The sequence below is a fragment of the Lycium barbarum genome, chromosome 11 (genome assembly GCF_019175385.1).
Source record: "Lycium barbarum isolate Lr01 chromosome 11, ASM1917538v2, whole genome shotgun sequence".
Lineage (NCBI taxonomy): Eukaryota > Viridiplantae > Streptophyta > Magnoliopsida > Solanales > Solanaceae > Lycium > Lycium barbarum.
This window is the reverse complement of record NC_083347.1, coordinates 25,116,060-25,132,722: the sequence shown is the minus strand read 5'-3', so window position 1 is coordinate 25,132,722 and position 16,663 is coordinate 25,116,060. Positions and strand designations below refer to the sequence as shown.

At 34.6% G+C, this 16,663-nt stretch overlaps 2 protein-coding genes across 3 annotated transcripts; both read left to right on the top strand.

The window, feature by feature from the left end:
- The first annotated feature begins 3,194 nt into the window (after positions 1 to 3,194).
- LOC132618291 (pentatricopeptide repeat-containing protein At1g05600) lies at positions 3,195 to 9,357 on the top strand. 2 transcript variants are annotated; one of them, XM_060333360.1, is made up of 3 exons: positions 3,195 to 3,337; positions 4,453 to 6,041; positions 8,999 to 9,357. In XM_060333360.1, the coding sequence occupies exon 2, from the start codon at positions 4,478 to 4,480 to the stop codon at positions 5,999 to 6,001; it is 1,524 nt and encodes a 507-aa protein (XP_060189343.1). In that variant the 5' UTR covers positions 3,195 to 3,337; positions 4,453 to 4,477; the 3' UTR covers positions 6,002 to 6,041; positions 8,999 to 9,357. The 2 variants fall into 2 exon arrangements, with proteins under 2 accessions (XP_060189343.1, XP_060189342.1); XM_060333359.1 differs by lacking the exon at positions 8,999 to 9,357 and having other exon boundaries at positions 4,453 to 6,160.
- Positions 9,358 to 10,949: 1,592 nt separating this feature from the next.
- Positions 10,950 to 12,601, top strand: LOC132619597 (uncharacterized). The gene is made up of 3 exons (XM_060334452.1): positions 10,950 to 11,589; positions 11,696 to 11,814; positions 11,902 to 12,601. Exons 1-3 carry the CDS (start codon positions 10,950 to 10,952, stop codon positions 12,322 to 12,324), a joined length of 1,182 nt encoding a protein of 393 aa, XP_060190435.1. The 3' UTR covers positions 12,325 to 12,601.
- The last annotated feature ends 4,062 nt before the right edge of the window (positions 12,602 to 16,663 follow it).

Sequence of the window (16,663 nt, the reverse complement as noted above, 5' to 3'; positions counted from 1 at the left end):
GATAAGTGGCAAGCTGAGGTGTCGAGCAGATAGGTGAAACAAATTTCAGAGAAAACTGCCAATGCAAATAGGAGGGATTACCCAACAATATAGGCGCATGGGACCCATTCGGACCTCGCCGTACAAACTAGTTTATGATAAAGCATGTCACTTATCAGTTGAACTAGAACACAAAACCTACTAGGCTATCAAAAAGTTAAAATATAGATATGGAGTTGGCGTGGAAAAGAGATTGTTTTAGCTCAATGAGCTATATGATTTTAGGCTAAATGCATATGATAATGCCAAGTTAGTATACTAAGAGAAGACCAAGAGATGGAATGACAAGAACATTCAACATTACCATTTTTAGTCGATACAATTGGTGTTGCTATTCGGTTCTAGGTTGAAGTTATTTCCTGAAAAACTGAAGTCAAGGTGGTCTAGACCGTTTGAGATAGTGCTTGTGGTGGCACCTGGAGCTACTAAATTGGAAGCACCGAATATAGAGATTTGTTTTTTGTAAATAGGCAAACGGTGAAACATTATTGGGGAGGTGATGTGGATCGTCATAAAACTGTCATAATGCTGCCGGACTCTTGAAAAGTGATATAGTGGCGCTATGACTGTGAATACGGTGCATCTTGGGAGGCAATCCAAGCATTTTTTTAATTGATTCCCTTGCTTATTCAGTTTTTTCTTTTCTCCTATTCTTTTATTTATGTTCGTTGTATATTTTTGTTTTTACCTTCTTTTTTACGCGTTGCCACTTTTCAATGTTGTCAAAAGGAGAAAGAAAGTATTGGGATGCACTTGTGTTGGTACCATTAGTAAAGTTCCAGATGATTTAATGAAAAAGTTGACAATCAAAAACTCCTTAAATATATAGGTGCAAAACTCGCAAAAAACGTAATAGTTGCGATATACCGTTTAAACTTTTTTTTTTATTATATATACCAGCAAAGTGAAAGTTCAGGTAGCCAATCAACCGAGCTATTAAAATCCCTTTTTTTTTTTACCATTATCTCTTAGGGCCTGTTTGGAAAACCACAAGGTAATTGGAATTTGGTATAATTGGATGTAATTACACAGTTTGGCCTGTTTATTTGACCAGATAATTACACAATTAGGTGGGAATTGAGCGTAATTGAAAGAGTGTAATTACACTCTTCAATTGTCAAGGGGGTCGGAGAATTGGGTATAATTACACCCTGTAATTACAGGGTTACATTTTAGATTTTTTCTTTATTTGTTTTATTTTAATTTCTTTTTTTATTTTTACTTTTGGATTAATTTATTTTTTCTATTTTTTTTTTACTTTTTAATTATGTTTTATTTTTAACATATTTTTTCATATTATTTATCTTTCATTTCCTTTCTTCTCATTCCTAACCTTAACATCTCGTAGTTCCATGCAATTGCTCGTATTTTTTTTTAATTATTTTATTCATTTAGCATAACTGTGTTATTATTCTACTTTTTAAAACTACACCTCTTAATATTAGAAAAAATTAGTCATTAATAAACTTAGCATATAATGAGCGATGTTATTAAAATAGAATTTCATTGTGAATGAGGTTATAGACTTATATTTTCCCTTTTAAAAAAAAATATATATATTTACTTAAGTTACGTTAGAACTTACTTTGTAATGTTGGAATTTGACATAAGAGTTTTATGTTAAACTTTTTCCTTTAGATTTTGAATTTAGGTTATATTTTTTATTTTAATTTATTTGCTTTAGTACTATTGACTTGTTATTTCACATTGCATGCTGTTTTTTCACTTACAATTGATTTTTTTTTGTCAGACATTTGAATAATGTTATGGCATTATATTTGTAAATATTATTTTTTTTGGGTCAAACATCCAATCCATGATGTTCTCACAAAAAAACTTTGCTTTTAAGTTTTATAATTAATTAAAATATTATTAATTTGAAAAATAGATATCAATTATTTTTTTACAATATTAGTTACAAATATATGATTATTATTAAGAAAATTTCCAAGAAACAATGTGTTGTTAAATAACTAATTTAATATCATTTACAAAGGCACATGTTTTTAAATATTAATTTTAATTTTTTATAATTAAATTTTATTTTAAAATTAAACTAACTGTGTAATTAGAGCTGTCAAAATGGGCTAGCCCAGCCCAACCCAACCCAACCCTAAAGGGCTTTAGATTTAAAAGGGCTAGGACGGGCTGACCCTTTTCTCCGGAGGGCCTTCGAAATGCTAGCCAACCCGGCCCTAAGCGGGCCGCGGGCTAGGACAGGCTAGCCCTTTAAACTATTACGATCTAATATTAAGAGAGTCGGATACATAAAAATAATATACATATAATAAATATATTAGCTGGCGATATTGCAGAAACTTCTCATTCAACTAGTATGTGCCTTTTTTAGTTCTGTCCCATAGTTTATAACTTCGTATATTATTTGACATGAAACTACTATGAAATTTAAGAACTATGATGAAATTTCACTTGTCATATGCAGATTAGGTTCGACCTTTCACGTTCACAAGATTAGTTTGAAACATGTTTGATTTTAATTAGGAACTGATTCTAATTATTCAATTATCAATTTTAAAATGATTGATTTATTATATAAATTTATACAAATTTCTCTCATGATAACTAAACTCATGATGAGAGTAGAAAAAATTAATCTAAAACGTAACCAAATAGAAGGAAGTTAGTTAAACTACAGCCAAATAGTTTAATCTCAACTATTATTAGTACTCCATAATGACATTGAGGTAGTTATCTTTGTGATTTGATGCAATCCTTTCCAATTGAATTCTGTCAATACTAATTTTCAGCTAACAAAAGCAAATCTATTTCAGTTTGAGGAACTTGAAACTAGAAAAATCAGTATTTGTCTATTTACTTTGGCCTCACGGCCCGGTCTCGGCCTGGCCCTTGAGGCTAGTGGGCCAAATGGGGTTGGGCTCAAAACTCTCACTTCTAAAGGAGCTTGAAAAACCTCAGCCCAACCCTACTCAAGTAACGGGCTGGGTTGGACCGGCCTCGCAGGCCAAACTCATTTTGATGGCTCTATGTAATTATACTTGTGTAACCAAACAACATACTTGTAATTACAATGTAATTATATTATGACAAATAAATAAATCGTTGTAATTATAATACTGTGCATACTGTGTAATTATTAGGCTGTGTAATTACACCAATTCCAATTACCGGGTGGCTTTCCAAACAGACCCTTGATGAAAAGGTGAAATCCTAGGACTCAATTAGCAGTTAAAAGGCATTGCGAAAACAACTAAATAAGTCGTTGGGACTAAGCTGATATACAGAGAGCCATAATACAGCCGGCAAAGGAGCAAATCAAGTAAGCTCTCTCTGTCGTTCTCTTTTCTTCAAGTTTGTGTTTTTGAATAGTTTCATGAGCTTAGGAAAGCATTCTTTTGGAGTTGGGTTTGATTTCCTTGTTACTTATTGCTGATTCTTGGTCTGTGAACTATAATTCCCACCATTTCTGGGATGGTAATTCCTTACCCGACTGCAGTGGCGGAGCCAGGATTTTCAGTAGGTTTCAGTAGGGGGTTCAAAAATATAAAAAGGTGAATATACAAGAAGGTAAGGGGGGGTTCAACACCTAAAAAAAAAAAATTTAACCTTCAATATACACTATAATTTTCTGCCGAGGATGAACCCCTCAACTACACTTGGCTCCGCCCTTGCCCGACTGTTGAAAAAGAAGTGAACTTAATGCACACCACGTGTTCGATACATCGCCTGAGAGGGAAACGAGCTTGTTGGTGAAGTCCGAGTAACCGAGTGTGGGGTAGTTTGGTAGGTCGTGGACCACTCTAGCTGGAACTTGTCGTGACTGTGATTGATGTTTTTGGTGTCGAAAGGGTAGTTGTGTTTAGGGGTGTGTTTGGTATGAAGGAAAATGTTTTCTTGGAAAACAAGTGGGATTCTTACTTATTTTCTAGTGTTTGGTTAAGCAAGAAAATATTATCCAAGAGCATTTATATGTAATCTAGCAAAACACCATGGGTGGGATGGGGTGAGGATTGTGGGTTGGGTTAGTGGGGAAGAGACAAAGAACTTGGATATTACTTATGGAACTTGTTTATGGAGAAGTCATTTTCCTCATTTTTAAGGAACTTGTTATCCTAAAGAAAATGTTTTCCAAAAATTTTGACCAACCAAACATGGGAAAATTGAAAAATATTTTTCAGAAAATGTTTTCCTCCATACCAAACACACCCTAAGTATTGTGTAGCCATTTCACTAAATAATTAATTCCCTGCACGACTGTCCAGTTCATTTTAAGTTCGAATGATGGGTGAGGAATTATGAATGAAGTAAGTTGACACATGAATTAAGTTCAAGAATTTACTACACACCATAATGTCAGTTCTTGATGGAGTTCTCGAAATATGAAATTGCCGTCCTTTATATATGGCTAATAATATCTCTGATATATTGTTTCAGAATCATATCAAGTTTGCTGGTGCTTATGGGCATAAGATGGCCAAGGATTCTAACGCCGAAGCAGCTCTCACAAATAATACAGAGCCAGAAGAACCCACTAAAAGCGCTTCAAATTTTTGAAGAAGCAAAATGCAAGTATCCAACTTACCGTCACAATGGTCCTGTCTATGGAACTATGATTAATATTTTAGGCAGATCAGGTAGAACAACTGAGATGAAGAGAATAATTAATCAGATGAAAGAGGACTCGTGTGAGTGTCATGACACAATATTTGTGAACGCCATTAGAAGCTATGCACAAGCTGGATTAACAAACGAAGCCATTTTTCTTTTTAAGTCTCTTCCGGAGTTCAATTGTATAGAATGGACAAGATCTTTGAATACTCTTTTGGAGATATTGGTCAAAGAATCTAAGCTAGAATATGTTTATCAGCTATTCCTTGAGTACTCTTGTGGATGGGAAGTGAAGTCTCGGGCTCATTTCTTGAATTTGTTGATGAATGTTCTTTGTAGATTGAAACGTTCAGATCTTGCATTGCATATTTTCCAAGAGATGAGTTACCAGAATTGCTATCCAAACAAAGAGAGTTATAGGATCTTGATGAGGGGCCTGTGTGAGGAAAAGTGGCTCAATGAGGCTACTCATCTGCTGTACTCAATGTTCTGGAGGATATCTCAGAAGGGAAGTGGTGAAGATGTTGTTGTATATCGAACTCTATTGGAAGCATTGTGTGATAATGAAGAAGGGGAGGAGGCCATACAAATTCTTGGTAAGGTATTGAGAAAAGGACTTAAAGCTCCTAAAAGATGCTACAAGCAGATTGATCTTATTCATTGCCAGAATGGTGCAGATACAGAAGCTATGAAAGTTTTGATTAATGAAGCTCTGATAAAAGGCATGGTTCCCAGTTCAGATAGCTACAGAGCAATGGCTGTTGACTTTTATGCCGAAGGCAAGATTGATGAAGGTGACAAAGTGCTCAAGGAAATGCATGACAGAGGCTTCAACCCGTCAGCGGTGATTTATGAAGCAAAGGTAGCTGCTTTGTTCAGGGATGGCCAGGTTGACGAGGCAATTATGGTCATTGATTGTGAGATGGTGCAAAAAAACTGTGTTCCAAATATTAGATTGTATAATGCAGTTATAAAAGGCCTATGCCATGAAAGAAAATCTACTTCTGCTGTTAAGTATTTGGAAAGGATGTCTAGACAAGTAGGTTGCGTGCCAAACTATGAGACTTATGAAACTTTGGTAGATGGGTTATGTAAAGATGGTAAATATATTGAAGCAAGCAAGATAATGGAGCAAATGTCAATCAATTCCTTTTGGCCTAGAGTTGGAACTTTGAATTCTCTTATCCAAGGTCTTTGCCAAGTAGGTGATATACACAGTGCAATGATGTGTTTGGAAGACATGATCTCTCTTGCCTTGACTCCAGATATCCATGTGTGGCACTCATTATTAGATGCAATCTGTTGTGAAAATGGTATGAATGAGGCTTCTTTCAAGACACTAGAGCAGCTACAGATACCTTATCATAGTCTATAACTACAACTGTATTGCTGGATTCCCCCCTTTTTCTTTTCTGGTAATAAGCTTTTTCTGCTTAACAAGCCTTCCGTTTCTATTTTCCCTTTTCCCTAGCTCTGAATTTTAGTTATCAGCCTTGATTCAATTGGTAATATAACTATGATATGTTGACCTCAATGTCCGTGCTTCGTTTAGTAGATTCAAGTCGTTGCATATTCAAGCTGTACATTCACCAAAGAGGGATAAATATCTAGCAAAGCTTATATAGCTGGTTTCTTATGTATACAACATAGTTTCTGTACTTTTAACTAACCAAATAAAAGTTATAAGTTGAAGTAATTACTCTATAATGTAAAATGTAACGTTCTATTCCTGGCTGGACATAAACTAGAGTTTACTACTAGGTTTCTGTGAGGTAAGTGGAAAAGAAGCTCAATAGGAAGCCAATTCCATTAGCTAACAATGAGGTTAGCAGAAAAACAAAACAGAAATTGCTAAAAGGGCATCCTATGTGTTCAAACACTTCTTAAAATAGGAGATGGTTATGGGATTAATGAAGGATAGAATATTTATTTTTGAAATCTAGATGCAAGAACCCAGGTGCATATAGTGCTTGAGAAGATATTGAACTGGCTTATGGTTTTACCATGAAGGTTCCAAAAAAATGATGTCAACCTCTCAATTGCTATAAATGTCTACAAGAGGGGTGTTAATTATCTGCAGATGCAGATGAATTAAGATAGTTGATATTTATCCAAAGCTGTCCAGCTTTTGAGACTTGAAAAATCAAAGGCAGTCTATTCAATTTATGATGTTGAATTTAGGCTGTAATGAACATGGAAATACTCTTAAAGTAAGTGGACAGACAAGAATAGGAGGTAAAGAGAGGATGGTGTAGTATGTACCATGGCTAATAGGAATTGTCTAAACCTTATGAAAATGTACATATCTAGCATGTGTGTGACCTAAAAAAGATGGTAGAAATGTAGGGAGGAAAAGTGGATTGAAACAAAAAAATGTCCATACATGTGTAAATTGAGAAAACAAGACGGTAAAGAATAAAAGGCAAACAAGAGTGCCAGCTACATAATGCGATCCTACTGAGATTTTTATGTTATGGTTGTTAACGTTGGATAGAACCTTAGCAACTACAGTGACTGAGACTTCAAGTGTCTTCTTCCTTCTTTTTGATCGATTGCCTATTATCAGTTTCGCTTCTTTTCTTTCTACAATTGGAAAAAGTTCATTCTTGCATTTCTATTGATAATCTTCCTAGGTGCTTTGTGCCTAGTTTAATTGGTTCAGTTTCCCTCTATTCTTTTTGCGATTGGATACACATGCAATTTTCTATAACAGAGATTTAATAGAAAGATTAAGTAATAGTTCTTAAGTCAGAAACAGTGAAATGAGATCTAGAAAACAAATATATCATGATCTTTCTGAACTACTCTGTGTGTGTGAGGTGTCAGGTGTGTCCAAAAGAAACTAAAAAGAGTCCTTGGCCCTTAAGAGGGAGTCCTTGTACCAGAGATGCACTCCTCTGCTGTAGGACAAGGTTACTGTGAGCAGTGGCATCAGAAAACACTAAATTAATATTGTGTTATGGAAGTGTATGGCCCTTTTTGGTCATGCTTTCTCTTAAGCCGAGGGTCTTTTGGAAGCATCCTCTCTAACTCCCAAGGTAGGGGTATGGTCTGCGTACACTGGGTTTGTTGTTGTTGAAGTGCATGGCTGAGAGGAGATATAATGAGCCTTGATTGACATTGGATTAGTTAGAATAAGCGATAGTTTTAGCAAACAAATGAAGGACCAATAGTTGCCTGGCTTATTTAGTCCTCCTGAACGTAGGCTTAATTCTATGGACATTTTTTTTGCCGTATTCATGTCTTACTTCGTGTATTAATCCAATCTAGAAAAAGAGCAACACAGATCCACATGTTTTACTTTCCTCGGAGTGCTGATTTAAAAATTATGAAAGATAAACTCTGGTCTCTTTTTCCTGCTAAAAACTTGGAACCCTCTTAAGAAGTAAGGGGGGAAAAAAAAACTTCTCCATGATATCATTAAATAGAACTAAGAATGGCGGTCTAGAATCTATATTCTGATACTTTTAAATCAACTGAAGTTGTTCTTCAAAGTGAATTTTGGATAGGTTGTTCTTAAAATTTGTGCAGAAAACAAAGCAAGTGCAAGTGAAGTCTAATAGCAATATGACATAGTGTAACAAAAAGGCAAGGGATTTTTATTTATCATAGAAATAACTTGACTGTTGACTAGTGAAAGTGTTATATTCTTTACTGGAAAGGTAACTGCAGATATTTGAATATTTTGGTAGCTGCAAATTGATGCTACTGATAGTTCTCTTTTTATTTTTTATTTTTCAAAGCTTTAGGACAACCATATGCACTGCCAACACTTTAAATGGTTTGATTGTTTAAGTATGCTAAACTTCCCTAACCTCCGACATTATAGAACGTTCTATTGCTTTAAGTAGAAAGGCCTCTCCATTATGTAATTAAAAATCAGTTTCTCGTTTTAATCTGAATTTACGTTGACTATAGTTGAGACATAAAGTTAGTTAATATTACCTAATCTTCTGAATTCCTTACAAAGTTTGTTCCTCTATGTTATGAAACATTAATATGTTCTGAATATTTAACCGGATTGACACTACTTCCTTTTTAGGGATCCTGTCGTGTTAAGTTGTTCTAGCTACAAAATGCAGGAAACATTGTTCAAAATCTATCCCACCAAAAGCATCTTCAAATTAAGCACAATATCTTACCATCAAGAAAAGAGAAGATCTCAAATCTAGCACAACTCAAAACAACCTACAACCAAAGAAGAACAAAAAAATAAATTAAAAATACACAGCTCAAAGTAGCTATTAGGAACATTCTAGTTTTACAACCTATCATTCCGATCCTAGTGATTTCGCAATTTTAAGTCTCCAATGTTCTAAGGGGAACCAATGAAATGGTTTATTATCTTCACTTGGATTATATTTGTTTGCAGAATATCTACCAGATTGATCAATGGGATGGGAAGTAACAAACTTGGGGTTGGAATGACCTGAGGAAGGTAACATGTTTTGTTAGAGGTATAAATGGCGTAGAAGATAATAAATGTTGAATTGTTTCAGATGAGAGCAAAAATAGAGAGTTATCATTAATAATAGTTATGTGTTTGTATAGGTTTCTATTGTTGTGTGTGTGTGTAAAAGTACACTATTTTGTTGTACATGACAAGTATGAAGTAAGACTTTAACTCTTAGGTCTTGGAAAGTGTGAGTGTTATGATAAAACGTTTATTGATATCTTTATGGTATCAGAGCATAGGCTGAATTTATTTAAAACCACGGTCCCGACAATTTTATTTTCAAGCTCCAGTGGCCTTTTTCTCGAGTCTCTCATTTTCTCCCTCTTCTCTCCACCAATTGATAACAATTTCCCCTATCAAACTCAACGCCTTCAACTATCTTGTATGGAGGACACAAGTTCTGCCGTTAATGCAAACTTTAAAAATCAATCAATTTATTGATTCTGAACCAATATCAATCACTCATGAAAATGAGAAAGTGGAAGAACACCCTGATCCAAAATTCATAGAGTGGAAGGAAATTATGTCCTTGTTAGAAGTTGATTCTCCAGAACAATGACAAAGGAATTAATGTTCTTCATCATTGGATCCTCCATAGCCAAACAAGTGTGGCAATGCCTTGAAGACAACTTCACTATCAAACTCAACGCCTTCAACTATCTTGTATGGAGGACACAAGTTCTGCTGTTAATGCAAACTTTAAAAATCAATCAATTTATTGATTCTGAACCAATATTAATCACTCATGAAAATGAGAAAGCGGAAGAACACCCTGATCCAAAATTCATAGGGTGGAAGGAAATTATGTCCTTGTCAGAATTAGATTCTCTAGAACAATGACAAAGGAATTAATGTACTTCATCATTGGATCCTCCATAGCCAAACAAGAGTGGCAATGCCTTGAAGACAACTACCTGCAAACAAAGAAAACGAGTTTCAATTGAAACACAAATTTCAAAGTATATATTAAATTAGCCTCGAAAATTGTGGATGAATGCTTAAAGGAGTTCAAAGAAATTTGTGATTGCCTCACCACTATACACAAGTCCTTAGATGAAGACAACAAAGTTATAGACTTTGCTAGAGGAGTCGGGAGCAAGTACAAGATTCTTAGAATAGTAATATTAAACCACTTTATCCTACTTTTAATCAATTTATTACCCCTCACCAGTGTTCAGGAAAGCGGGCGCTTCACCGCTACGCTTCGCTTAAAGCGGTGAAGCGAAGCTTTGTCGCTTCAGGTAAGTGGAGCGGAGGCTACCCAATAAAGCAGACGCTTCTGAGGCTGAAGCGGTGAAGCGGCTGAAGCGTACGCTTTATGTTGTGGGCTGTTTTTTGAAAGGACAACTTTAATAAAATAATAAGTCCAGGTCAAAATTTTAATAAAACAATACTAGAAGGTCAAAATCTTAATAAAATCATAAGTCTGGGTCAATTTTAATAAAATAATACTTGAAGGTCTAAATCTTAATAAAATAATAAGTCTGGGTCAATTTTAATAAAATAATTAGTCCAGTTATTTGAAATCCTCAGACTTTGAGAAATTTTATTACGCACAATCAGCTAGGGTTTTGCAGCAGCTCTTCTTCTCCACTTTCAGATAATTTCTTTCCTCCTCCTCCTTCTTCCTCTTCTTCCTCTTCTTCTTCTTCTTCTTCTTCTTCTTCTTCTTCTTCTTCTTCTTCTTTCAAGCTCTCTTCTTTGCTCTGTTTTTTTCTCCAGGAAAGCTCTGTTTTTTTCTCGAATTCTAGGGTTCTGCTTGGCTTTTCTTCACTAAATGCAAAAGTGCAAAAGTGTTCAAAGGCTTTTTTTCACTAAGGCTGTTAGAGCACATTTCTACATTGTTCAAAGGCCTTTGTTGCTGAACATGATGAAGAGATTCACAAAACAAAAAAACTTGGTGAAACCTGGCAAAACTCGATTTGCTACTGCTTTCTTGACCTTACACCGTATGCATATACAAAAGGCCAATTTGAGAAGCTTGTTCATTTCGGATGAATGGAACAGTAGTAAATTTGCAAAAGAAGTCACGGGGAAAGAAGTTGCACGCATAATGATGTCTTATACTTTTTGGAATAATGTTGTTCATGCTTTTAAAATTGGTGGGCCGTTGATTAAAGTACTTCGTTTGGTGGATGGAGAACAAAAACCACCCATGGGCCACCTTTTTGAAGCTATGGATAGGGTTAAGGAGTCTATACGAAAATCATTTAGTGACTCACATAAGTATGCAAAGGTCTTTGACATCATTGATAAAAGGTCGGATCAACTTCATCAACCTTTGCATGCCGCTGGGAATTTGTTGAACCGATCAAGCTTTTATGATAATAATGAGATGCGATTACTAAATGCAAAAATGACGAAGGGATTCTATGAGAGTGTTGCTAAGTTGGTTCCCAATATAGATGAGCAAGATCAAATAGGGGATCAACTAAGTGCTTATACTAATTCTGAAGGGACCTTTGGGTTTCCAATGGCTATAAGACAAAGAAAGAAGAAGTCTCCAGGTTAACAGATTAATCAATCGTTCTTTATAGTTTAACAGTTAACTTTTAACTTTTAAGTTATTTCTTTATACTTACTAATTCTTGAATATATATTCTACTTTAATAGTTGAATGGTGGAGGCTTTATGGTGGAGACACTCCGGAATTACAAAAGTTTGCCATCAAAGTTCTAGGTCTAACTTGTAGCTCTTCCGGATGTGAGAGAAACTGGAGCGTGTTTGAACATGTAAGAACTAAGAAGAATGATTTAGTATATTGAGATAACTAATTATATCTCAACTCCTATTAATTACTTGCCACAACTTATTTGCAGATTCATAGCAAGAAGAGGAATAGACTAACCCTAAAGCGCCTCAATGACCTAGTGTTCATAAAATATAATAGAACATTGAGGCGTCGTTACAATGCTCGCAATGTAATTGATCCAATTGGTTTGGACAATATTGATGATGCCAATGAATGGCTCATCGGGGTTGAGAATGCTGAAGATGAAGCAATTTTTGAGGGAGATTCTGATTTCACTTTCGGTGTTGTTGCCGAGGCAATGGGGGTAGAGGAGAACCAGTATGGTTTAAGGGGGAATACTTCAAGCCAAAATAGGAGGGGAAAAGAAGTAGCTACAAGTCATTCCCTAATTGATGAAGTTGAAGAAGATGATAATGAAATTGAAGAAGATGATGAGCAATATGATGATGATGTGGGAGTACAAGATTTTGACAATCTTGTAGAAGAATAAGAACTAGATGTCGAACTATTAGTAGCTTTGATTTTGTTTGTCCTATGGTCTGGAGGATTTTGTGATATCCACTTTAGTTTTTTATTTAAACTTTTAGTCTATGGATATCTACTTTAGTTTTGAATTTGAACTTTTGCTTATATATATATTCTCTATTTATTTTGCTCTTTTTAAAAAAAAATTGTGTTTCACCTCAATGAAGCGGGCGCTTCGCTTCACGCTTCGCTTAAAGCGTGAAGCGGGACCTTGTCGCTTTTTTCCGCTTCACGCTTTCCTGAACACTGCCCCTCACAGAGGCTTTTAGATGAGAAAGGATGATGAACAAATTGGACGCCACAATAGAATTTGTTGCTCAAAGATCCTAAAGAGGGAGTGAGAATTCTCTAAAGGAAGAGGACATTCAAGAGGAAGAGGTGCTAGACCTCCAAACTCATTCAATCAAGATAATATTTCGGTGGTTCACGCGCAAATCAACAAAAGGAGCAACACCATTCTAACCCTTGTCAGATATGTGGAAGAAACAACCATATTACCCTCTCATGTATTTATAGATGTGATTATTCGTATCAAGCATAACAAGAAGCACCCCAAGCTTTAGCTGTAGTTTCTCCGAGTAGCCAACCTGACAACAAACTTCACATTTATTCGGGGGCTAGCCATCACGTGGTAGGATTCGCAGGTATACTTACCAATCCTTCACCCTTTAAAGGACATGATTTGGTAATGGAAAGAAATGGTGATAAACTCAAGATTACACATGAGGGGACAAAAACATTGATGGGAAATTGCACTTAAGGGGTGTCTTTGTTGTACTTGATTTAAAGAAAAATCACATATCGATTAGCAAACTTGTGAAAATAATGAACGTTAACTTGAATTCTAAACAAGAATCTATCGTTAAGAATAAGAAAATAGGGAACACATTGGTAAAGGTTAGTAAACAAAATGACCTCTATACCCTAGGAGGAGACTCACACTAAGCCTTAGCATCTAAGAAGTGAGAGAGTATTAGACACAGTTTCACACCAACTACGACATCCACATACAAAAATCTTAATTTTTTGTATACAGATAGGTGAGTTAATGTTAGTGAATGTAAATTCTTGGAGTACATAATTCAATGATTAGGTAGTGTATTTATTTAATTTTGAGATATTGAAAAGCTACACAATTTTTCATTGTTGACATCAATGAAAGAACTAATTATAAAACCTCTACAAAGTTTTCAAATCTAGAGGGAACCACATTAAATGAGAAATTATCATAATAGGATTTCATTTGCTAAAGACAATAAATTCACGGTTAAAGATAAAAAGTATAGCAATATAATACTGTTTGCGTTACATATCTTTGCCTCCTTTTTCAACTTCATTGTTATTTGTTGTTGGTACTATCTACAAAATACTTATATTCCTTCAAGCTCAACCTAGTTTTTGGTGGAAATGCCGAGGTAAGCGAGAGATTTTTTACATTAATTCTTGACAATTTCATTTTGCAGAATTTTACTCAATATATCTAAGACTACTTTATTTGATTTTCTCTTTTTTTGTTGATGTGTGAATGCTTCGATTTTCTCTTTTTGATGATCTTGAAATGTTTGAATGCTTAAAGAACATGAACAAATTAAATTTGAGTCAATCATGTCTATTGTGATTCAAATTCGCCTTTGATTCTCTTTAAATTTTATTTTTTAATCTACGCGAGATATGAAAAATGCCGCTAGTCATTTCTGATAGTTTGAAGAATATCTATTGGTAGAAAAACATATAGCCTAAGACACCAGTCATGTATGGTTTTCCTCCAACAAATATTCTACAAACTATTAGAAATGATTGACAATATTTTTCATATCTCGCGTAGATTAAAAAACAAAAAATCATGAGAATCAAAGGAGACTTGATCTACACTAGATATGGTTGACTCAAATTTTAATTTGTTCACGTTTTCTAAGCATTCACAAATTTCAAAATATTTAAAAAGAAAAAATTGAAGCATTCACACACATCAAGAAAGAGAAAATCAAATATAAGTAGCCTTACATATACCGAGTAAATCCTACAGAATGAAATTGTCAATAATTAATGGGAAAAATCCTCACTTACCTTGGGATTTCCACCAGACACTAGGCCTAGTTTGAAGGAATATCAATATTTTGTAAATAGTGCGAACAACAAATAACAATGAAGTTAAAAAATGAGGCAAAAATATGTAACGCCAAACAATATTATATTGCTAGGTTTTTGTCTTTAACCGTGAATTTATCGAATTTAGCAAATAAAATTCTATTACATTAATCTCTCATTTAATGTAGTTCCGTATAGATTTGAAAATTTTGTAGAGGTGTTATAATTAGTTTTTTCAATGATGTCAACAATGAATAATGGTGTAGCTTTTTAATATTTCAAACCTAAATAAATGCACTATCTAATCAATGAATTATGTACCTCAAGTATTTACATTCACTAATCAATACAAAAAATGCAAGATTCTTCTACCAAGTATTTGAAACTTGTAAAGGAATGCTTGAATGTTGCAACTTGCAGAGATATTTATAGCGTTTGACCACGAATTCCTCTAGGTTTTTGTTTTAATTTTGGTGTCTTTTTGAATTATGAAGGCCCCCTATTTATAATTGTAGGATTGAAAGAGTTGTGATGAGGACATACTTTTTTCGGCCAATCAAACTCAAGTGACATGACGATATTTGATTGGTCGAAACATGTCGTTTATACATGTGACACATTAACATTGACATTTGCTTTGACTAGGAATGCTATGTCATTTTGACATGTGGCGTGATCCTGTTGGCTCATTCCTTTACTTGGCATGCTACATCATTTGACACGTGACACCGGACCGTAACAAAGTGGCTTCATCATTTGAAGCCCAAATCACGGACTAGCCCAATAAAACAGAACCATTAATTAAAGGGTCATTTGCACAAATGTCCCTATTTATGGGTGGTCTTTAGTTTTTGTCCCTCAAATTTGTGATCTTTCGTTTTTACCCTTCAACATTTTTGGGGTGGCATAATTTAGATTTCGCTCGGCATATTTTATGTTTAACTTTGGCATATGTATCATAACATCCACACAAATTATGTCGGATGAGGCAAAACTTTCAACACTCAACATAATCTGAAAAATACTACAAATCTTATGCCGTATAACTTAATTCCTATGAACTTATGCCGAGCGAGGCAAAAGTTTAGTTTTCGAAGATAAAAATATTACAGAAATTATGACGAGCGAAACAAGTCTGGATATTTTCATTAAATAAGTAGCAGCGACAAAAATTAAAGAACAATAAATTTATATGACCTGGCTTGATTTATTATGAAAATATTATTTGTTAGCATGCACTCCTCCGAACTACGGCTTTGAAATAATTATTTTCCAAAAATAAAATTTGGCATGATATATTTTGCCAAGTGAAATGGCACACGACATCTTTGTTTACCTATTTGCCAGAGCATTTACAAAGGAGCTTTCGTGTGTGACAACTGAGGTACATATTATTTGCCCATCACGAACTTGCTTTAATAATGGCACTATCCAATAATATCCATGTAAACAAAATACACCAATTTTTCTTGCGTGAGATGAAGAACACTATTGTTTCCAAAAATGGATGTAATTTCTCCATGTTTTCTTTCACAGTATGTAGCCTTCCAATTAGATTAGGATACAAACACAATTGTTTGTAGTTCTTTACAGACTCTAATTGTAGTCATTGCAATTACTGGTTTTGGAAAACGAAGAATTTGCACTATAGAAAAGAAGAATAAGGTAAATGCAAAAAGTAAATCAAGTGAAGCTAGGTATTAGACACACATAAAAGCTCTTCTTTTACTAATCTAATTATCGTCCGTCCTGAAACAGACTACTTACCTCGAGGCCAAAATTATTTGGAATAACTAAAAAGAAAGAAAATGACAAACTATTTATACCTGTAAATCTATAGCATTGAGGCGATTATAACCAGCACGACCAATATCCAGTGGCAGACCTAGTAAGAGCCTAGGGGGTTATCCGAACCCCCTTCAGCGAAAAATTGCACTGTATATACAAGGTGAAAATTATTTTTTATGTATATATAGTAGACGTTGAACCCCCTTAGCTTCTTTATTTATGACTTCTTTATATTTTTGAACCCCCTTGACATAAATCCTGGCTCCGCCACTGCCAATATCCTTACTTTTTAATAACTGATCACTACCACTATAAAATATTTTTGTCCCCTATGTTAACTTATTTTTTAGTATAGGATTACCTACCGATAGATGATCAAACAGAAAATATATAGTGAAGCAAACCGAAAGAGCCATTAGGCCAAATGT

Bases quoted from the DNA above. Each gene is read 5' to 3' on its own strand.
- LOC132618291 (XM_060333360.1), top strand. From the start codon at position 4,478: ATGGGCATAAGATGGCCAAGGATTCTAACGCCGAAGCAGCTCTCACAA.
- LOC132619597 (XM_060334452.1), top strand. From the start codon at position 10,950: ATGATGAAGAGATTCACAAAACAAAAAAACTTGGTGAAACCTGGCAAA. The intron at 11,590-11,695 runs GTTAACAGATTA...CTACTTTAATAG, and splicing joins AAGAAAGAAGAAGTCTCCAG to TTGAATGGTGGAGGCTTTAT. The intron at 11,815-11,901 runs GTAAGAACTAAG...ACTTATTTGCAG, and splicing joins ACTGGAGCGTGTTTGAACAT to ATTCATAGCAAGAAGAGGAA.